Consider the following 25,535-nt stretch of genomic DNA (forward strand, 5'->3'; position numbering starts at 1 on the left):
AATTTTCATAATAAAGATGAAATATTTTGTTGATTGATTATTAATTCTGCATTGTTAAAAGACGATCTGGCACGGAGCGAAGCGAGAAAGAGATAGCGCTATCCGCTTTGTTGATTGATAGACAAGGATAGCAATGCTATTGCTAATCAAACATTGCCATTATAACGTGGACCTCACTATAGATATATTGTCAAACCATATATCTGTCAAGCGATTCGTAACGTTTGTATGAACCGCTAATAGGGGAGGGGCTTGTCTAGGCCAATGACAGACGTTCACTTTGATAGGCCACGGCTTTCACCAATAGCAGTGCTCGACCATTAGTAAAAATATTGCTACTCTTTACTTTAGTTTTAGTTCACCAGAGCTTGATTATGGTGTTTCAACCGAAACCGGTATCTCGATTTTTAACTAGTAGTTCTATGAACAGTAGATCTCACTTAGTTTTCTCATCCACAAGTATCTGATGTTACCTGTTCTAGTTGATTCAGTTGAATCACAATTCACAGTTGAATCATAATTTACTCTTAAAAACTGTTATTTGTTTTCTCCAAGATCAAAAGCTCACTTAAATAAGCTCAGTTCACGTTTGAATCTGTATCCCATATGATGATTTATCCAGTTCCGTGATAATCTTTCCATCTGATAAAAATATTTCCCAGCTATTTTATAATTATTTTTTTCAATCAATAATATTATAATTTCTTCATCATAATCTAGCTCATTTAATCATTTTTTATTTTATTTTCAATAACCTATTAAATTTGTTTTTCAAATGTGAGAATATTGATACTGATGGGCACGCATCATAAAAATATTGAAACCCTACCTTATTGAAATCTACGGAAATCTACGGTCTAGAAACCTTATAGAAAGACACGGCCAGACATCTGTGTAATGCATGCAATGAATAATCCACTTGTCAGCTGATTGATTATGAATAATTCTTTAGTCTGATTGATCCTATCTTCAAAGTAGATGATATACATAGTGATATCAGAGTATGGAGGAATTTCTTTCTTTTTCATATAATCCTTAAAATGCAAAATTTCAAAAAACCTTGTTAAAGGAATATTCCTGCCAAATCTCATCGAATTCTATCAACGCGTTTGGCCATAATCGCGTTACATACAGACAGACAAAAGAAAATCCGAGTTAAAAAACATAGACCTCAAAAATTCTATGGTTTGACAAGATCTAGTCTTTTTATTCAGTGTTTTGATAATACATGCTACTGAAGTTAATGGAGAAATTATATCATCTCTCAATTTAACTAGATCAAATTCTCAACTATCATCATTTGAATTCTTCCTTTCAACTTACTGTTGAACAATTAAGAATATTAACCCCTCATTAAATATTATTATATAATTATGACAAATTATAAATTATCATATCGTATTATCATATATTATCAATGACTTCATCATATGATTATTCTGGGCATTATCAATTGAATGATTATAGCATCATATTTTTAACTATAAAGTTGCAATGTTGTACCATACAGAAAGAATAAGCTTAAGTCTATTTGTTTGTCTCTGATTGTACTCCATCTATTCGATTGTTATTATAAGCGATTGAGCTCGATTCTTCAATGGAGATTGGAAAGACTAAACACAGATGAAGGTTACGCTAGATGTTTCTTGGTGTGTTAAAATATGGGCCCCCATCCCCTCTCACTCGCTCTTGGCTGATGCTCTACTTCTGAATGTTGAACACCTGTGTTATATCCGATAATCAATCGCCTCTACCATGGCTTACCTTAGATAAGTAATCTATATTAGGCTACTATCTATAGTAGGCTATGACTCTACACAATCTGGGTGATGAGCTATATTCCACAGCTTAGTTCCAAATCCGACTACTAATGAAATGTATTTTTATTCCCCTTACCCTATTACCATAGGTAAGGAAAGTATTGCTTTCCGAAAAAAATTAGGGTACCTCAATTTCTATATTTTCTATAAGTTTCAAGGTCCCAATAAGTTTAAGTTACAATGAGTGTATGTGCGTCTGTGTACACGATATCTCATCTCCCAATCAACCGAATGACTTGAAATTTGGAACGTAAGGTCCTTACACTATAAGGATCCGACACGAACAATTTCGATCAAATACAATTCAAGATGGCGGCTAAAATGGCGAAAATGTTGTCAAAAACAGGGTTTTTCGCGATTTTCTCGAAAATGGCTCCAACGATTCTGATCAAATTCATACAAAAAATAGTCATTGATAAGCTCTATCAACTGCCACAAGTCCCATATCTGTAAAAATTTCAGGAGCTCCGCCCCATCTATGCAAATTTTGATTTTAGATTCTCAATTATCAGGCTTCAGATACAATTTAAATAAAAAAATTCGAGTGGAAAAGATTGAGCATGAGAATCTCTACAATTGATGTTCAGTAACATTTTCACCTAAAATTGAAAATAAGCTCGAAGTTCGAGAAAATAAGATTATTCAATTCGCAAACTGTTGGCAAGTGTTGATTCTTTTAAATCATTCACTATGAAGAGATAGCAGACTTCATGTGTCTGCAGCGTTATTGTCCTGTCACCAGCTGGCTTAGATCTTTGAATAGTAGACTTGAGATGCGCGTGAACACTAGCGTCAGTTGATCGATTTCCATAACGGCAAGGAAAGTTGTGTGAATGCGCCACACCAGACTTTTATTTTCACATGCAAATATTGTATGCAAACATGCAAGTATTGTTGATCTTTTTTTGGAGAATAAATAATTTCAATTTCAATTTGTTTTTTGGCTCTTCGCCTCTGTCTTCAGAACGAAATTCTTATAGTTCTACTAAAATCTGTAACTGGCAAACAAAAATTTTGAATGAGTCAACTTTTCTTGTTCTTCTATTATATGTTCAATTTCATAACTTTTCCAAGGAAAATACAACATCAAAGACTTTCAAATACGAACGCGTTGTTTGATTTTGAAACTTGACAATTCATACTTTATAAACACAAAATAATGAACAATGTTCTACCATATTTTGCGTTATAAAATAGTTGTAGATAAATCCAATATTATAGAAGCTCTAGATCTAGATTGAGCCTCGAATCTCTCGAAGTTTCTCTTCAATCATATCTATTTGGGCCTATTAACTAGCAAGTTTAATCACATTGGATTTGTACAATTCGTTTTCTGAAAATCTGTAGGATCTATTCCTTTGTAAACTCATTGTTACAATATTGTAATTTGTAACTATAGACGATAGCTTACAATCAATGTAATATCGACGATTGTTTACAATAGACGATAACCTAATGACAAATTATCAATAGAACTTTATTATAGTCTAAATATCAACATTATAATAACTTGGGATAGATATGCATACTTGAATTCATAGTAACTGTACTAGTATTGAATTATATGCAGTCATTGAATGGACTAGCAAAAATTATGACGGTCAGACAAACTCATTTTCTCCTGATCGAAAACTACACCATCTCAAAAAAAATTGGAAATATAAAGTGAATAATATGTAGGCATTTGAGACTCATGAGCTATTTTTGTGTATCTGCCATAAGCTAAATAAATAAATATACAGTCATTCGATAAATAATTGGCTATATTTTGCCAGTCTCATAATAACAGAAGGAGCATTTTCTCATTGATATTCTGAAATCATCGTTATCAAAAATTTCAGAACGAGGTCATCTGTTATCTTCGCCCTGTCATAACATTATTGATTAATTTTTGTTTTATTCTCTACTCGAGCTGGGATATTGCACCCAATGTTTTCTTAGAAAATTCATACTTGCAGAATTAATTATCTCAATGGTAGTCTCATACGTTTAAATTCAACAACTTTATCAGGAATATCAATAATTATTGTGTAGGTCTGCATTAGTATTTGCTTGATACATTGTCACAGCACGGATCGTGAATATTTTTTATTATTAGAATGATAGATATTTGATCATGTCAATGATTTTCTGCATACTGGGCAGAAAAGCTCAGACAGATTGTGTTTTAGGAGAGTTTTTGAATATTCAACTTTCCTCTATTTTTGTACTCTACTAGTTTCTTTCCTATACTGTTCTATTCCCTATTCTTTTCTCTATTGTTTTATTCTATTCACAACTCTAGTCTATTCTTTATTCTATTTCTACTCTATTCATTGCTCTACCTCAAGCTTACAGAATCATAAAACTAATCATGTCAATAAATTTTAACCAGTAATTTACGAACTAAATCAGTAATCACTAATTAAATCAGTAATTCCGGAGAATAAATCGGTAATTTACTAACCAGTCAGTAAATTGTCTTTGCTCATGGATTATTTCCTTGACTTTCTAGTTATCGGCTATAAAATAAAAATATGCTTTATCGAGATAAATTGGAACGTGAGAGCTATTTCTACCACATAACCTTCAAAAATCTGTAGCCTACTAAATTGGTATCTTATGAGATCAAATTTAAATTGAAGAGTGAAACAGTTTGGGTTGGTCCTGCTATTTTCCTCCCAATCATTCATTTATTAACAGAGCCACAAATCACGAAATACAATAATTTATTATGATTGTCAGAGGACAACAGGCTGAGCCCAAAACTGTTTTCCCTCATATTTTGTTGGATAAGAGTTTCCAACCATTGGTTTGATTTTGTGCTTGTGTGAATGAAATCACCGTCTTTTCTGTTTTTTGCCAATTGCTGGACAATTGGATACCTTGGATTGTTTCCATCATTAATTAACTTTGGTTGTTATTCTCAATCGGTGGACAATTTATTAACTTGGATTTTCTCCATCATCAATTAACTTAGATTGTTATTCTTGTGTGTTATTCTCAATCGTTGGACAATTTATTAACTTGGATTTTCTCCATCATTAATTAACTTTGGTTCCTTTGTTTTTGTGTTGCAGACTGTAACACGTGGCTCCCGCACCCGTTCGTTGGAGTGGACGGTGTTTAGAATGCCGCAGTCAATGATGGAGGTGGAAAGCGAGCCGCAGCCCAAGAGTCAGGAACGCTCCAAGAAGAAGCAACGCAAATGGACTTTTGGTGGACTTTTCCGGCGGAAGAAAACTAAGGACTCGACATCGGAGAGCAGCGACTCTGACGATGCTCACAACCACAAGAAGGGAGGGGGATTCCTCGCGAGGAGGCAGAGGAGAAGAGCTGCAAATAGAGGGAGTAAAGATGTGACCGGGTCGTTCGAGCATGTCGTGATGAGACAATCGGGTGGGAGTTCGGGGAATTTGTCTGAGGGGAAACGTTCCTTGAAGGCGAGGGTGGAAGCGAGCAGGGATAAGTTGCGGCGTGAGTCGAGCTCTGAAGAGGACTCACCTCGGTTACCAAGATCTCACCGTTCCAGCAAACGGTTATCCAAGGATATAACAGATTGTGCGGCAATAAAGGTGTTAGATTTGGAATCCAGTCCTCGTTCCCCTCGTTGGACGGCGAAGGTAGTGTACTGTGAGTCGAGCGACTACGAGGCCAGGTACACGGCACGCACCCGCTCTGCCACCCCCAGCCCAGCTCAGAGTCCGGTCACCAAGCGGGCAGCCACCTCCAGGGCGACCAACGCGCGACCACCCAAGCCTCAACCGCCTCCACCGACCGCCCGCAACTTCATCGATCAAAAAAGCGCCTCCTTCGACCTCCTCCCGCGCCCCAAACGGGTTCCCCCGCCTCCGCCCCCTCGTGATCCGCAGCGGAAAATCATTCCCCCGCTAGCCTACACGGCCAGCTTCGATCGTCCGCTATCCTACGCTTTCGAAAACGACCAACCTCTCCCCAAACAACTCACCATGGACCACAACTCCAACATCACACCCTACAAAGTACACAGCAGTAGCTCCTTGGAGAACCGTCGACCCTACCACTACTACACAGATCAACAACCCAGGAGTCGGCGTCCCATCCATATCGCCAGAACTGATCAACAGAACTCCTACCTCAGTGACTCACAGATCGGTCGAGCTAGAAGCCATTATGGTTCCTCAGATTGGAGGATACCCAGGGGCTCCAATAGCTCCCTGTATGACAGCAGTGACTCAAGGGAGGGACCTGAGATTCGTCAGCTGTCGATGGTGTTGGAAACACAAGAGCATGCTCAAAATAGGTTACCACAAACTTACAACCACCAACCTATTAGGAATGTTTACAGCTATGAAGAGAAACATCACAACAGTCATCAGAATGGGGAGCTGAATCATGTACCTCATCAAGAATACCAGGTTAATAATCAACGACACTATCAGGATAATAATCATGATAGTTATCAACGACCATATCAGGATAATAACCAACGACAATATCAAGATAATAACCAACAAATGCATGATAGTATGAGTCGAAAATATCAGGATAATAATCTGGAAAATAATCATCGACTCTACCAGGATAAAAGTCAACAAACACAGAACAAACCAAACTCAGTGAATCCTCACAGGAAATCTAACAACCTTGAAGATGCTTTGGATGAATTGGAGGCGATCTACAAGAGTTTACAAATGAACGATGAGGATCCCCCAAACTCACGTGGTTTCGAATCCGATTCAGGCTGCTACAGACACATAGATGACATGGCCTACAGACGTCTCAACCGCAGAGATAGCAACGGTTCCCCTGATTGCCGAGTGATAGCTTCCCAGGCGGGAAGTTACCTCCTTGTCTCTCCAGCTCTGTCTCCGCCGCCCTTTGCCAATGCGCCACCGATTGTACCCACACCAGACAATGAACCCGATGTCACCCTGGATGATGTTGTGTATCGCTCACTGAGACATGCCAACAATACCCTGAAAATCAGTGACCCTCAGCCTCCATTTGGTATTCCACTTGGCCCTGTCGCACCGGCAGCCAACAGTGACTACCTCCACGCCAGTCCAAAAGAACTGTATCGATCATCATTCAAACCCAGAAAAACACCCGATGTTGTAAAAGACGACCTAGCCTACAGGAATCTGAGGAAAGATAAAAATAGTGACTCATTACTGAGCGCAGAAGAGAGTGCCATCCCAAGTGAAACTACAATGAAGAAAAAACGGGCTGCCCGATCACTATCAGCTAATCTTTTGAGTATCATACAAAAAGAGAATTCAGTTCTGGAAGAGAAGAGGAACAGCTACAACGAGCAAAGTAACATGGAGAAGACTAGAAGCTTCTCAGATCTACCCGACATTTTGAATTGTAGATACAAAGTGAATAGATTTTATGCGGATGATTCCGATGTTACACCGCGGTCTTCAAGGCAGTTTCAAGAGTTACCCCTCAGCACCACAAGTACAGAAACGTTAACTGATGTGACATCCACAAATGATTATTGTTCAAGTCGGGGAAGACCAGTGGCATCACATACCAACAAACCATTACCAAAGACTGATTCTACTACCAAAAACAGGTTACCAAGTCCATCACGCAACAGGTCTTCTTCTTCCACTTCACCTCACAGGGCCTCCATACCTTCTCCACAGAGAGTGTCATCTCCTTCACCCAACAGATCTTGTTACTCCGCTGAAGGCAAAATAAAATATTCTAGTCCAACCTCGGTGAACTTGGAAAAATACATGCAGCGTTACAATGACAGTGCACTGTATCACAGTCATTCATCTCCGACAAAAATCAAGGTTAATGGTGTTGAGGAGAAAAGTTTTGATAAAATCAGTGCTGCAAATCAGAATGGAAGTAGAATTGCCTCAAATAAAGATGAGCCTGTTTGTGTGAAACGTCCCAGTCCGGTTTCATCACCTCATCATGAATATTACAGGAAACACACCTCAAAACAACATGTGACCACTGGTGAACCACTACCAACCTCTGTAATATCAGTTAACACTAATAAATATCTGAGAGACAGTCAGCAAACAAGGACAGATGTACCAAACAATAATCAGGCTGCTCATTCAAAGAGTGACGAACTACCATATCAGTCTAGTCCATTAATCTATGTACGTATGCCTGACAAAGATAAATCAACTCTCACAAGAGATAACCCAGATGTAACACCGCTCTCGCCAACTAAATCCAATGTACATAATATTGTTGGTAATTTCAACCGATTGATAACTGATAATTCTCCTTCAAAAAGTCATCTTAAAACAGTGGGAGACAACCAGATGAATTCGAAGTTTGGAGCTTTGATACAACCTGCAGAGAGAAGTTCTGAGAATAAGTCGTACACCCAAGTCTATCACAGCTCATCTAAGGAACCACCAAAAGATAATTTGCATAGTCTTCTGTTGAAACAGTTTGAGAACAGCTCTGATAAGAACAAATCTTCTTTGATGAATGGGAACAGTAGTAATAGTAGCAGCAGTAATGGAATATTGAAGAATGTGAGAGAGCAATCAAACTCAGTATATCCTTTATCGCCTTCTAAAAAAATGCTCCAAATACACCAAAGAAAGATATAGATGGGAAAATAAACAATCAATTCCATATTGAAAAACAACCAAGGAGTATATTCTATTCAACTCCTTCAGCCAATGAGTCTTCAATCATTTCCAAGCAAGAAATGAAACCCGCAAGCTTCTCGAAAAACCAATCAGATTCAAGCAATCAAGGTAATTTATACTCAAGGACTTCACAATTTGTACCGATTTCATCTCATGTGTCTCATTCTACAGGAAATGTAACAAATTTCAGAGCACAAGAACCTCAAATTGGTCAATACAAATTCCAAGATAATTCAAAAATGCAACTTGCTAATGACTTCAAAAATTCAAAATCATTACCTGAAATTAGCAATTCTGATGAAAGTAATGCTCACAAGCTATCATCAACTGATAATTTACCTGTTAGAATTAATGAGAATAGTAGATTTGATCAAAATAAAACTGATGATTCTTCAACTTTAGTAGATAATCATTTTGTGATGAGTGGTAATAATAGTCTGGAAGTGAATAACTTGGAACTTGAACCCGAGATTTCTTCTGATGAAAATGAGCTAGGAGTGTTGTCTGGGAATATTGCTATCAAAGTTTTGTGTTCAAATCCCATAACTGATAGCTCTAGCTCAAATTCTCAAATAACCAATAACACTGAAGTACAAAACTCAACAGAGCAATCCAAGATTAAGCCACTGGTAGTAACACACAGTTCAGCAACTGAAAATACGGTGATTAGTTATTCAAATCCAGCATTACCAATGAAGGTTTCATCCCAAAGTCATAATTCTGAATCTACAATCAGAGCTCAGTTACCAATGCAAGCTAATCAAAATATCAAAGATTGTGAAGTGAATAGTGAACATTCAAAAATTGATGGAAACTCGAATAAAAAATCTAGTGATGATCAGATGGAGAAGTTTTCAAATTCAGAAGAGTTTCAAACAAGAAACGTAGGTAGTTCTTCACATCCTTATAGAGGTAGCAGCAACGAGGTTTCGGCGAAATCATTAGAACAAGCTCCACAAAAAACATTAATTAATCACGGTGTTATTTCAAGAGAAGAAGCTGAAGAAGATGAAATTTTAAGTAATGATTTGAATAAGTTACTATGTGAAATCAATTCGAAACAGGAGAAACTACTTATTGAGTCTGAGAGATCTGAAGACCCTCCTTCATCAACTGATAAGAAGGATAGCGTGGCAATTGGGAAGATAATCCAACACAAACCTGTGAAATTGAACACGTTTCATATAGACCAAGAATTCGTGGGTACAAATGAAACTGAAAACGATGGTGATGTTGTGAGAAGTAGTGAGAGCATGACTGACTTGCTCCAGGAACTGACTAGAAGTCTAGATCAAGATTTTGGTGGTGAGGAGGAAAAACGAGTTCAAGAAAATAGTTCAGATGAGGCACTGACTGATTTCGAGATCGCCAGTTCAGTTTCTCAAGACATTCTACAGGGAGTTGGAGCAGAGACGATATCCGTCGTTTCAGACCTGTCTGATTCCAGAGACTGTTCAGAGATTTGTGAGATACTTCAAGATGTGGCGGGGAAATTGGGCGAGGGAAGTCAGTGTTTTGAACGTTGTGAGCGAAGTAGAGACGATGAGACAAACACCACTGAGGTTGATCGTGTAGATTACCCTTCAGACACCGATTCGAACGCTGAGTTTGTGGAGCAGATCCGGAAAACTGCGTCAGAACTGTCGGATCTCCAGACCACAACCACCAACCAGTTACCAATTGCTGCAGACAGAATGCGCTCTGGTCGTGCCCAGGCTGATCACGGCGAAGGTATTTGCTCCTCCAATAGTTGCTCCTCAATGTTGAAGCCTTTAGTGAATAACGCTAGTGGCATTCTCATGCTCACCACTACTCAATGCATGGCTGATTTTCACCAAATGATCGATGTAGATTTCCTCACCATGCTGGGCCTTCTCATAGCCATTTTGTGTATGTTGTGGCTGTTGATATCCTGAAGCTTACACATATTTTAGCCCTCTATTTTTGAAGTTCTGCTATGCTGTTTTGTGTGATGATGGACTTTGCTTCAATAATTTTCACTACCCCTTTCACTCAAGTTGTATACTTTCAGCCTCTCAAATCTATATATATCCCATTGACAATTACAAAATACAGTACATTCAGTCCAATACACTACACAATAATAAGTAATAATAATAAATAAATAAATAGATTTTATTGTTGTAGACCAATATAGGTAATTGACAAAGTCTTAGTAATACAATTACAAAATAATAGATTCAAAGCAATAGTTTAAAGTCACAAAGTAGAATAAATTACATCAAGTGGAATCGAAAAACTCTGTCAAACAATAGAAAGGAATACTATTATAAATTTGTTCTAGTTCAGACACTGTGTTACTTGTAAATATTTGAAAAAACACTCACTTTTGTTGGAGTATTGAGGAATGCATTTCACTCCTGAGGAGGAGCTTCATGAGACTGAAGGTATTTCTTTAACATAAGTATAAGACTGATGGAGCTCCTCCTCAGGAGTGAAATGCATTTCTCACTACTCCAAGAAAAGTAAGTGTTTTTTTTCAAATATTTACAAGTAACACAGTGTCAGAACTACAAAAGATTTATTATGTAGTGTTTCGTCATGGAGAGCAACATCAATTTGAATACTATTATATAAATATATTAAAGTAAATGTAGAATGGAGCTTTGAAAATTGAGAATGACGATGCTATGCATTTGTACAAATGTTTTCTGCAATAGAGAAATCTTGAATCTCTTCAAATATAGTTTGGTATTCAAACATTCAAACTTCTAATAATACATACACATGTGGAAAAATCAACTGTGTAGGACTTATACTAACCTGGAATTAAAATAGTATTTTTTTGTTCATTCTATGTTTTCCTTTTGAACTCACTCTATGAGATTTGAGCAAATTTGGAAGTTTTTTCTTGATAATCACATCATTGAGACAAAAGAACAAGTTATTCTAATAATAATCATCAAAGTTTACAGCCGACTATCTGTAGTATCAGTAGATACTATAGTATAGTATCAGTAGTAGACTATACTGAAAAATATTTGTAACTCAGTAGATTGGATATTTTACACAATACAGTAATTAAAAGTTCTGAAGAGTTAGGGAAAATTCACTTAAATTATTTAGGAAGATGGCAGTGGTATTCTAATTTCTACAATGGAGAAAATTAAGCTTATGCTCATAGATAATTATGATCAATGAACATTTATTACCTGTTGCTATCATAAAATGTTGAATTTGAGTATCTCAATATTATTTTTCAGTTGAGAGCTTTAAACCACACAAAATATACCAGCTTCAGTTTCTAATCTAGGCAACTAATAGATTTAGCAATTTTATTCCAGTTAGCCAAGGTAGGGAGATACCAACAATTTACTTATTAAATCAACGTGAAGGGTGATTTATTGATTCATTTAAAATTGGCGATGAATTTTAATGTTCAGTTCATTAGCTCAAATTTAGAAAGTGCATCATCAAAATATCATCGTTCAATTGATTCAATCAAAGTTTCCCTTGAAAATTGAACAGACGAATATATTCATTCAAAATAATGATTTTGTATGTGAAATTGTGAATACACTATGAGAATATTAGTGTGAATATTCTATTCGTATATTGTTTTATTCTATAAATCATATATTATTTAATAAAATGTCCTGTACTTATAGGCACTTATTATTATTTGCACTTTTGAATTGTATATAATTCACTCATCAGTAGGCCTATACTGGGGTATCAGATAGTTATTTACTAGTCATTATGATATTGAATTTTAAGAATTGCTATACGGTACTTGATTTATTAGGTGATTGAGTATAAATGGTAGCCATTTTGTGAATATTCCGTTGAGAAAACTTATATCATTTGAGTAAAGTCCATTGATTGGATTTTAAGGAAAGGCATTATTACTTGTAATATTTTAATTTCAGTGTAACGCATTAGGTGTGTATCCCATTACTTATTAATATTTATATGAGGTGATTTTATTTCTATATATATTTTTTGTTGTACATAAAACTTGTATTTTTATCCATTCCAGGTTAGCCTGTACCAGAGAATATATCTACATAATGATTGTAAATATAAGATCATTCCTAAGAATAAGGAAATTGAAAAATTAAATGCATTATCAGTGTACAAAGAATATTTTTATAATAATTATGTAATTTAGAATCATATGCTGCTATTTATTTGAGACCTTTAGATTCTCCTGTAAATAATAATTTTATTGTTGAATAAACACGTATATTTGAGTAATGCTGTTTCTACATTATTTGCTTTGTATTTCTCGTCCGGTGTAAGAATATTGATTATGCTGTTTGGTGTTTCTGTATATTTCGATATTGGGAAAAAAATATTCATATCATCTATTTGTTATAGAAAGGTAGATAAGAAGAAGATAGAATTGAACAGTTGAAAGGATATTCATTTTTATTGTGAATTATTCATGTGTCGTTATAAATATTACCAAGAACTATTATGATTTATTATTTTGTTACTTGATTAGTAGCAAGGTACGGTACCCAGAATACGCTGTATTGTATTCTTTCTAGGTACACCTAGAATACATTGATTAGTACTACAGTACTAACTGCTTCTTACTCACTACAATAGAAAATAGAGATATACCTGAACTTCTTCAATCTATTTCTCGCATATAATATGAAAGAGAGACACAATCAAAAATATTAGTATGTTATGGCTGTGCAAAGGCTAAAAATAAACTTTCTACTGGTGATATTTTTCAAAGTTTTTCGATTTGTATATTATAAAGCTACCAAAATAAAAACGTTTTCTCAGGAAAACATTTTTTCCCGATCACTTTACTAATAACTTTTAGTTGAGTTATTTTTGGGTAATTGAATAACTTTCTCAAAAATTAAAAGTTTCAAAAGATTTTTGTTTTATTCAATCAACAATACCGTGAAGAATTCATAATCTGAATCTCATGGATTGAACTCTTACCGAATTTGAAATGTTCTGTCCCAAAAATTTAAACTTTCGGCGCTCATATCTCAAAAAGTAATGATCGGAAAAAATGTGTTCTTGAAAAAACTTTTTCATTTTGATAGCTTGATAATATACAAATCGGAAAACTTTGAAAAATATCGCCAGTAGAAAATTTATTTTCAGCCTTTGAACAGCCTTAATCAGAATTTATAGCTCATTTAATATTAAAAAGTCATCAAATGATGAATTGCTCCTATAACTCACAAATAATTTTTTCTTGCAAATTCCACGATTTTAGTAATATCTTGATGATGTACTACATTATCATTAATTGGATTTACCTCCATCATCACAAAAGTATACGCAAAAGTAGTTATAAAACTGATTATGATCGGGTACCCACCTAGTTATATCAATGAACAAGGTTGCTAATAGCACCACTATGTATTTCTTTCCTCATCAATAATAATAATTTAATAATTAATAAGTGCTTATTATTCAGGTGTAGGCCTATATTTGAAAGATATATAGACCATCCAAAAGAGTGACTCGATATTCACAGATTCAATCTGATTATTCAATTGTTGAGAAAATTATTTTATCATAACAATGTGGTTTTTCACTCAGGTCACATGGGAACAAATCTGCATGTTCCCTTGTTCTCATAAAGTACTACCCAAGGTACCTAAAATACAGGTATTCCAGGTTCTAGGTACATTGGTACTACCTATGTGTATGAATTATCATAAATTTTTGGTATGTGGTTTCAAATATATTTAGTTGAGAGAGGAGAAAATACAGTCGGCTTAAAGGTTGAAAGCTGTAGAGGAATGGATGAATTTAGATCCGTTCCAGTTTACCTAGAAAGCAATGTATTCTTGTAAAGTAAATTCGTATGGTTTTTGTTGGTTGGGAGTCCCTTGCGGGAAGATCCCACCGCCTGAATATATTATAATTTTAGCCGTCAATGGGTGTAAGGCTCATTGGGCCTATACCTAGGCAATGGGCGTGAAGCCTAATGTAACAGTCGTAAGGACTGTCATACTTCAGCCGGGACAGACAGTTTAACGTGCTGCCCATCCGATAACACGGGGCAATGTATTCTAAGTATATCGCATGAAGAATGAAAATTATGCTTTGAATATCGGTAGGGCTATTGTTGCACAAATCAAGGATTTTGAATAAATTATGCACTGCTTTCAATGCACTCTATGGAGTTGAAATTGGATGTTTGCAGCTGACTTGATTTTGAAGGTATGTACCATGGATTTCAATTTAAAATATTATTCAAACTAATTCCTCTGCAGTAGCCTAATTGGATGTTTGCATCTAACTTGATTTTGAAGGTATGTACCATGGATTACTATTATACAAATTAATTCCTCAGTACACCACCACGAATATTATTGATAGCTTTATTTCTTTATTGATTCATACAATAAGTACATGATAGGGAGAGAAAAAATAAGGTAACCTTGTGCTATTCCTCTCCCAAATTTAGATAAGGTTACTCATAGTCCGAAATAGGTTGAGTCTTGTAGTTGTTCACTCAATCACCAGGCTGAGGTTTGATTGTACAGTTTGAATCGACCTCAGCTATGAAACTAGCAACTGTTTGGATGCGGCACAGTTACTAGCATATTTATTATGCTAGGAAATACTCTCATATTTGAACCAATTTCATATTATTATTGTCCTAAGAAACGTCATTTGCTTCTACCTTAAGCTGGGTTTACACCAAAGTTATTAACAAAATGTTAATAACTTAATCCTTATAGATTCCATTAGATTGAACGGAACTTGACAAACACATATGTTCATCATGTGTATGATAAGTTATGTTCAATCTAATAGAATCTATAAGGATTATGTTATTAACATTTTGTTAATAACTTTGGTGTAAACGCAGCTTTCAAAAACTCCAATACTTATTTATTCATGAAGAACTGAAATTGTTACAAATTTTCCAAGATGTTTCTCTAAAGGTGAATTCAAATCTTGAAACTTTGAACTAGAATTACGGATTACACTGTAGTATTGAAAATACTGTAATTAAAAAGGAAAAGCCTTCCTGCTGACAATTTGTGTTTGTTTTCGAATCATGCTCACATAAATCTGAATAAGACTGTAATCTCCTATACGGTGTAAAGGTTCTAGTAAACTCTAGCTATGTAGCTGGCTATTTCAAATAAAATGAAACTATATAGCTTTCTGAAGGTATAAATATGTAGGTCAGGTCTCAGATAGATTTTTAGCGAAACATATTATCCTATGTCACTTCCATTGTAAATGGTACTCAAATTTTGAGTAAAAAACAGCAAATTTCAAAAGCAACCAAATATTCATTAAAGTCAAATAATCGATGTTTTACTCTTGTGATAAATCGTCGACTTGAAAACACCTTCTTGTAAAGAATAAGCGATCACTAGCACTTTTGAATGTCGTTGTAAAGTAGGTGTCCTTGAACTTTACTCAAATAGAAAACTTGCATTACTAATTAATTATACAAGTCAGTTTAACCTTGGTAGAACTGATAAGAGCCGAAATCGCTTCATCAAATATCTCACCTTCAACATGATATGTGTGAAATTTCAGACAGATTGATTATTGATTCCAAAAGAATGTTATTACTTTCTGTAGTTGAATATACAGGAATAGCCTATTTATATTTTGTTAGAAATCCATTGAATTTTATTTGTTTTTGAAACAACAAAAAATCAAACAAACATTCTATAAGCCATGAACAAAAATATGAATGAAAAATAAGCTTTTATCTAGCTAGCTTAAATCAATTGTATAGGGTAATAAATTATAATTATTGTTGTTGTTTAGTTTTATTGATGTCGGTATGTATGATATAGCAGCGGTAGCAGCATATGAATGAAAAATATTCAAATGAAATTATTCACCTGTATTACATTTATACGGTGAATGGTAAATACACCATAATAATTATTAAATGATACAACAATATACAAACCTCTCATATATGAAGATTAAAGATTCAATATTTAAGACTCTTTATTGCCAGAACAACTTTACATCATACATGAAAAAACAATAAATTAATGAGACCTGGAACACAAATCTGTCAAGTTATAAATTAGCCTGAAATATTCAAGAAAACAGAAGGCTAGAATGTGGAAGTCCCAATCTTACAACATGATTGTGCATTTTCATGAACTTAAAATCTCTCACTAGATATAGGCTATCAAATATTCAATATTTAAGCCTGAAATATTCAAGAAAACAGAAGGGTAGAATGTAAAAGTCCCATTCTTACAACATGATTGTGCATTTTCATGAACTTGAAATCTCACACTAGATATATCAATAACTCTTTCTAATTAGGCTACTTGAGCAGCTAAAACTCGATACCGTAATTGGAATATCATCTAGATATTTTTTTAATTTGGAATGGTAAGCAGAGTAATCCGTTTATGAAAATAGCAAAACTGCAGCATATAAACTGTCTATCGTACAAGAAAAATATTGTACCGTATGCATATTTGTATTATTTCAGTTTTAAATAGGACCTATTCAAATTCTTATCTCTCTGAATGGTATTGATATATTAGATGAATAGAGAACTCCATCATTCATTTCCTCTATGATCTTATCTCTATAATATCCCTAAAATTCCTCAAGATACCAGGTGAAATTGTTAATTCAGGTTCACACAAACTGTATCATTACAGTATCCACACAAAAATTCTAAGTCCGCCTATAATTCTAGTATAATTCAGAATTGAATACGTTTGGTACCTATTACCAATTGAATAGATTAGGTTTGGAATTAGTTTGGTACCTTTTGAAGGCCAAACCAACAAAATATTTCAAAAATAACATCTTTCTGTCACACTGATCTTTCACCAAGTGAAATGCATTCTAAAATCGCATTCTTGAAGCTGCTCTCTCTCTCTCTACATAATATATAATAGCTCTCTCTTTATCTCTCTCGCTATAGTCGACCTAGCTACTTGCCAAGATGTAAAACAGTTCAGAAGGCTGAGCCTCTATTGTGGAATTTACTTCAAACTGTCAGTATTGATCAAATGGGAAGCATGTGTATTATGTATGGGGAATACTGACAGAATGAAATAAAACTCACCATAAAACAATATAACCACGCACAATTTGATCATTATTATTACCTTTTTACCATCAACACCAAGTTCATTGATAGGCTATCTCGCTTCCTCTCTATTTCAATTCCTGTCATCTGTCTCTCTCAGTTCAGGATTGACCGCGACAGATTAGTTGGTAAAGAAGTTTGCCAAGCCGCTCTTTTTTCTGGTATTGGATTTCGCATCTACCGTTCAAATCGTCAAAGCTCATTAAATTGGAAGCTGTAATCATGACTGACTTGTTAACCCAGTTCTAGCCAGGTTTATAATAATAATAATAATAATAATAATAATAATAATAATAATAATAATAATAATAAATAATAATAATAATAATAATAATATAATAATAATAATAATAATAATAATATAATAATAATAATAATAATAATAATAATAATAATAATAATTGATAATTTCTCCGGTCGAGGGTACAACACGACCAGAGGAATTTATTCAAAATATAGACATGATTACAAAAAGCATATAAGCTACAATTATTTACAAAGTATTAATACAATTGGTTGATTATTTGCTGATAATATGTCGGAAGCTCTGTTTAGGATCTCATAGAAATGTGATCACAAAAACTGAGATTTTTCAAAATATGAATAAGTTGTTATAATATTTTTTTATTATAAATGTGAAAAATTATGTAAATTTTGTGATCTTTATAATAAAGTTTCATAACCTCATTCGGACTATTTTTATCAAAATTAATGAGAGAAACAGTTTTGAGGTTATCCTGTTGATTGTCTCCCAATCATTAATTTGATATTGTGATTGTGGAATGTAATAAATAAATAATTGGAACTATACTATAGAGCACTTGGAAATACTTTTAAGAGGATCCGTAATTCACTTAGTTTTCACGGAAATTGTAGCAGGTAATAGGTAAGCTATACTATAGCTTACTATAGGTATGCTATACTTTTACCTTTAGGTAAAGGTACTTATCTAGGATTGTATGAAGTACTGTCAGAGACAATAATAATATAGTTACTTACTTATCCTTCATCTATGGTACTGTATAGTGGTGTACTCCTTGGGTAGTTACTTTAGGTACTAGATAGGTAGTTCCTAATGAGCACTGTACATTATTTTCATTTGTCTGGCTAATTTTGCTAAACGGCTACTTGAATGTTTTAGTGTTGAAATATTATTTTCTCCAAAATTGATGTTAAAACATCTCACCTTTAATGGTTTTATCGTTATATTATAGCTTCTACTTTCTTTACTGAGAGAAATACACTTCTTCACATAGTTTATTATAAAATTACAAATACGGTAATAAATTTTAGATTCAGTACCATTCTATGGAACACACCTATAGCCTACATAATTGTATTTATAAAAATATGAATTGCTGAAAGAATAAGGCACTTGGATAAGAATATAATAAGTATATCAAAATAACTATGTAAAGATACAGAAATACATCAAAATAAAGAACTATTGAACAGTATAATAACTGACTGACGATTAACCAATATACCGTACATAAATCAGTTATATAATAATCATTTAATACACAGTAATTATTTGTATAATCAATTTATGAAAATAAAAACACTTCACTCACTTGGGCTACTTTTTAACAAATTAATAAAAACAATATAAAAATCTTGAGTACCCTTTATTTTTTAAAAACTTTAAAATAGTCCTTTAATTAGTTTCGACCCTAACTTAGGTCATTTTCAAGTTGAAATGTAGAAAATAAATAAATAAGTTGATATTATAGTATGAACATATATTATGCTTATTTTCATATGATTAATTCATAAGTTCTTATTATATAATATCAAATTGTTTATTTATTTTCTACATTTCAACTTGAAAATGACCTACGTTAGGGTCGAAACTAGTTGTTCAACTATTTTAAAGTTTTTAAAAAATAGAGGGTACTTCAAGACTTTATATTGTTCTTATTAATTTGATTAATTTATGTTATGGGAAGAGATTTTGTGGTATTTTTCCATAATTAAAAAAGGTTGTCAATCTATATATATATAAAAGCGAAATGGCACTCACTCACTCACTCACTCACTCGCATAACTAAAAATCTACCGGACCAAAAACGTTCAAATTTGGTAGGTATGTTCAGTTGGCCCTTTAGAGGCGCACTAAGAAATCTTTTGGCGATATTTCAACTCTAAGAGTGGTTTTTAAGGGTTTAAAGTTCGTCTTTTAGCATGTATATTCTTCTTCTCCCAATCTCTTAATTATAATTGAAATTTCCATATCATATGTTACTATAGAACTATAATCTAGATAGAATACCTCTTCGAAACAGTTGTTAACTGGCAACTAAATTAATAATTTTGTCAGGTTGGCATTAAGTTGAGTTGACTTTGTTAGGTTGGCACCAAGTTGAAGATTTAAATGCATTTATCGCGGAAAAATTGATTGGGCACTGCTACTTCAATCCTGGGAATATTATATTACTAGCCGTCAGGCTCGCTTCGCTCGCCATATCCGTTTGGCCAGACGTTTCTGGACCCCCGACTGATATTGTCCTAACATATGATAAAAATGCTCAAATGAAAAATGCAGGCGAGCGAAGCGAGCCGGCTGAACTCATTCTTGGACGATCCAGTCGGGGGTCCAGGAGGCGGAGCCCCCTGGCTAGACGGATATGGCGAGCGAAGCGAGCCTGACGGCTAGTACCACTATATTTTGATTAATTTTGAAAAATTTAGTGGCATGACAACATCAATATCTTATCATTTTAGCCTAATTAATATTTCTATAAATTCCACTATGTATAGGTATTTCCATAGAATAATACTGGTAATTTATTATTTGTAAGTTTATATTTTAGATCATGGAATCTTCAAAGTAAGAATATCCAAATCATTGTAAATTAATCACAACTGTAATAGAAATAAGTTATTGATATTGTAATTGAGGAATGAAATAAATAAATAAATAAATAAATACAACACACTGTACGATACCGGTAGTTGATGAAGAAGCACAAATACAATACAAACACAGTACAATAATTACATTAAATTTACTCAGTGAGACAACATAAACATTAAAAATCTCAAAATATGCAGTAGCATTCACACTTTATTGTAAATATTTCTAAAATAATTTATTTTCCAAAACTGTTCTGCTCTATATTGCTCATGCTGTGTGAATTGCATGGCTTTCCTTGGAGTAAAAATAAATGAAATGAGATTATCCAAATAATATCAAAAGCACTTATTATTAAAATGTATTGGACATATTATTTATTAATTATTTTTACAAGAAAGCAATGTTCGAGAAAGAAAAACCATAGCTGCGTTTAAACCAAAGTTATTAACAAAATGTTAATAATTCAATCCTTATGGATTCTATAGATTGATCATAACTAATCATAAACATGATGAACATAATATTGTCAAGTTCCGTTCAATCTAATAGAATCTACAAGGATTAAGTTATTAACATTTCTATTAGATTCTATAGACATTTCTACATAAACATTTCTATTAGATTCTATTAGATTGAACATAACTTATCATACACATGATGATCATAATATTGTCAAGTTCCGTTCAATCTAATAGAATCTATAAGGATTAAGTTATTAACATTTTGTCAACAACTTTGGTGTAAACCCAGCTAAAGGATACCCCTTGTACTATTTCTCTCCCAAATTTGGATAAATTGTATGGGAATCAATACCATAATGGAATTTTAAAAATTTGGGGAAAATGATTTTTTTTTATTTGTGTCTCCAGGTTGCCAGGATCCAGTGAAATCAGGTGACAATGCATCTTTACCACAAATAGAACCAACTGAAAATAGACAAAAAGCACAATAGCTTAGTAAAATCCGAATCTCAAAAATAAATAACATTCTCAGACCATGCCATTTTTACTACAGACTTTTAAAATGTTTATTTTTATATGTTCCTATAAACTATATACCGTATTGAAGGATCCAGTGAAATCAGGTGACAATGCATCTTTACCACAAATAGGACCAACTGAAAATAGACAAAAACACAATAGCTTAGTAAAATCCGAATCTCAAAAACAAAGAACATTCTCAGACCATGCCATTTTTACTGCAGACTTTCAAAATGTTTATTTTTATATGTTCCTATAAACTATATACCGTATTGAAGATTAATTTTTTTCTAATAATGATATGTTGATCTAGTTTGGAGTTCCTAATTATTATAGATTCACATGAATGATAATAAATGATGTCTTATTTTCCATTTATTTTTATTTAAAACCAATATTACCAGAATGTATTCACTTAAACCAATACCTACTATTAATTAAGTAATTATTACTTTAAGTAATAGTAGGTATTGCTTCAACTTTGTTCTAATTAGATTCCTCAATCCTTAGAATAATTGTATTGGAAAAGCAACTATAATCTAATAGGTAGGCTACCTAAAGTGAGGTCCACGTTATTATGGCAGTATTTGACAAACACATGTGTTGATATCCTTGTCTATCATTCGACAAAGCAGATAGCGCTATCCTTTTCTAGCTCCTCAGCGTTACCAGATCGTTTTCGACAATGTAGACATATTATAATCAATCTCAATTATGAGAATTCATTGTTTAATCATTGAAAAATGTATTTTCTTGTTGATGGTGTTATGCCAGAAGGGCCATCCTGCATTTCCAACAATGTGTGTAAGATTGAAGCAGTCATGTAAACAAAAATATTACTGATAATTCACTGTGATTTTTTTCAGTACTCACTTTTATTTCATTTCTACAGATTTCAGTCATTGTTTCTCAAAACAGTATATATATTTTAATAGTTTTTACTTGAAAACTAAATGAAGATGTAGATTGGCCCTTTGAGAAAAAACAGATTGGCACTTTTGGCATAACACCATCGCAATGAAATATAAATTATTATTTCAAACACGAATGAGCAGTTAATATCACACCAGATATACTGGTATCAGCTAACCTCTATAGAAGGCAGTGGCAAGGCAGAGAATCGGTAACACTGATCTATCTTTCTCTACTGCCATGAAAACGTGGACCGCACTATGAACTCTGATACCGTGTAGTGCTGCGCTCTGTGAAGCATATTTGAAACCTTGACTAGGAATCAAGAACAGTATAAAGACAGTACTGATCTCTCCCATTTATCCATAGCCACAAAGTAGAAGGAATTTTTTCTCCTCTTTATTTAAATTCTTCTCTGTGCCATAGCATAGGATGAGAAAGAGTAGGAGGAGGAGGAGCTTAGCTCCTCCGTGTCCTTAGGTTTATTCTACTGCATCATTCATTAAATATTTTCATAGTAGTGATATTGAACATCTTCCTAAACTCACTTACATTATTTATGTGATTTAATAGAATTGAGAACAATTTACACAGTCATATTTTAAAGGAGAAAGATACAGTAGGTCAGGAGAGGACCTACAACATGCTGGGTAAGAAAAAAAAAGAATTTTCTATTATTTTTGTTAGAAAACCAGAAAGCCAAAATAATAATGAGCTTCATGGATGACAGGTAGAATAAACCTTACAAGCTACGACAGGTAGGACAGGTATTAAGAATATACCTTATAAGCTACTGTATTTAATTCAATAATTACTGGTGTAACTTAATTAGAATAAACTTATATCATTTAAATTTTTATAAAGTTTTAACTTCATTAGAATAGACTCGACATTTAATCTTTTCATCATATTTATATGTTGGTGTATTGAGAACATTATGACAAGTCTATATCATATCATTATTACAGACAACACATATTACATGAAGAATCTATCATCATTATTCTATTATCTTGAGTCCTATAGTGTGGTCCACTTTATAATGACAGTGAATAAAGATAGAAGAATAGCGATGCCGATTCTCTGTATCAACTAATTATATTTCTACACTGTCAAAAACATAATTGTCATTGTTGTGGACCTAGAAAAGGATAGTACCACCGTCTTTGTCGAATGATAGACAAGGATAGCAAAACCAAAGTTGATCAAATACTGTCATTATAACGTGGACCTCACTATAATATTTTTTGACCACTATATTTATACAGTATGGTCATGGCCAATCTATGGTTTAACTAAAACTAGTTATTGGTACCTAATATCATAGACTAACCAAACAGGTTAGATATGTGCTAATATAAACGCATATTGGTCATGTTATTATTTCTTTAATGCGAAAAACACGAATCTGGAATCAGATTTGCAAAATTCCTTACCGTTCATGAGATATGACCATTTGAAAATTTTATTTTTGCAGCTTCATAACTCACTCTGTATAGTAGCTGGGGATGCTAAATTTGGCTCTGACATTTCATATTATTTCAAGTCAAAGTGTATGCTAAAGCTGAGTTTACACCAAAGTTATTAACAAAATGTTTATTTTTCCATCCTTATAGATTCTATTAGATTGAACGGAACTTAACAAACACATTATGTTCATCATGTGTATGATAAGTTATGTTCAATCTAATAGAATCTATAAGGACGAAGAAAAAACATATTGTTGAAAACTTTGGTGTAAACGCATCTTTAGTATGATAAAAATATGATTTGGGAATTGGACTAAAAATAACAATTCTCTGAAAGCTGAATATAGACATAATAGTTATGGATAAAAATCAGGAAATTAATTATTATCGAAGTAATAGTAAATAATAATTATTATCGTAAGATAGGTTTCAGTCGATATAGTAGATCCTATGTTATCTCAATCTCATGTGTTGATATTTCAGTGAAGAGGTTCATTTATTCTACTAAGCAAGACAACCCAGAAGATAACGCGCGCATTTTTCTCCAAACCTGTCTGATTAGTCAGTCCAGTATATATACAGGTGGGTCTATAGCAAGTTTTTGGTCCATGAGTCATCCCTCTGAGATTCCCCACTGTAAACAACCAGTATTGCCGCTTCTCAGCTAATATCAAAATGTCCCTGTCGTTCAAATGATAATGCGGAAGACTCTTCCGGAAGTGATAAGCTTATTCATATAGTAAGGTCCACGTTATAATGACAGTATTTGATCAACTTTGGTTTTGCTATCCTTGTCTATCATTCGACAAAGCGGATGGTACTATCCTTTTCCAGGTCCACAACGATGCCAAGTATGTTTTTGACAGTGTAGAAATATAATTAATTAATGCAGAGAATCGGCATCGCTATTCTTTTATCTTTATCCACTGCCATTATAATGTGGACCGCACTATAGCTATTCTATACTATAGTTAGGTCGACGTTATAATGGCAGTATTTGTTGCTATCCTTGTCTATCATTCGACAAAGCAGATAGGGCTGTACTAGGTCTGCAAGATCGTTTTTTAATCATGTAGAAACATAATTGATTAACAAAATATTTAATATCAATTACAAAAATCTATTATTCAATCATAAAAAAATGTCTATCCTTGTCTATCATTCGACAAACCAGGTACCAGTAGCACTATCCTTTTCCATCTCCGCAACGTTGTCAGATCGGTTTTCAACAACGTAGAAAAAATATCATGTACATTCGTACAAAATATTGAATTTCAACTAGAGAAAAATATTATTTAATCATTGAAATGTATTTTATTGAGGAATAAAATATAATTGATATTTGAAAAGAATGATCAGTTAATATTACATCGCATAATTTATAAGAATACTGATATCAGCTATCCTCTATAGAAGGCAGTGGCAAAGCAGAGAATCTACAACAATGTTCTCCTACATCTTTCTCCACTGCACGGTCTCACTATATCTTTTTAAACTATAACTGAGTCAGTGTGTCGAACTGTCTGATTACATTGATATTGAGATGCCAGTGCTCAGAATTTCTTTTGAGGATGAACTGAATTGCTGCCTTATTCCTCGGCGAAGTTGGGACGTAACCGGCCCTCTATTAAACTAAATTCACTAACTCTGGAACAAGACACATGCTGACTTGAAAAAACACGATGGAGTGGAAACCAGTTAAAAGTTATATTGGAGAAACTCATCTATAGAATTGAAGTAAGAGGCTACAGAAAAACATATAATAATTTTATGCAATATTATATTTTATATTCATGTAATTGTTTCATGTAAAACTGCTACGTGTAGTTTCAAAAAAAACTGTGCTAACTTATCCATT

The 25,535-nt window shown here is 33.6% G+C and overlaps 1 protein-coding gene across 6 annotated transcripts in view; it reads left to right on the forward strand.

The window, feature by feature from the left end:
* Positions 1-12,632, forward strand: part of LOC111051305 — a 125,933-nt gene extending 113,301 nt beyond the window's left edge. For 5 of the 6 annotated variants that reach the window (XM_039429196.1, XM_039429195.1, XM_039429197.1 and 2 more), the window contains exons 2-3: positions 4,880-10,144; positions 12,414-12,631. In XM_039429196.1, coding sequence (XP_039285130.1) covers positions 4,931-8,371 — 3,441 coding nt within the window. In that variant the 5' untranslated portion in view covers positions 4,880-4,930 and the 3' untranslated portion in view covers positions 8,372-10,144; positions 12,414-12,631. Of the gene's footprint in view, positions 1-4,879; positions 10,145-12,413 lie in introns of all 6 variants that reach the window. The other variant, XM_039429194.1, reaches the window with a different exon arrangement.
* Positions 12,633-25,535: the final 12,903 nt, after the last annotated feature.

The sequence above is a fragment of the Nilaparvata lugens genome, chromosome 5, assembly GCF_014356525.2.
Source record: "Nilaparvata lugens isolate BPH chromosome 5, ASM1435652v1, whole genome shotgun sequence".
Lineage (NCBI taxonomy): Eukaryota > Metazoa > Arthropoda > Insecta > Hemiptera > Delphacidae > Nilaparvata > Nilaparvata lugens.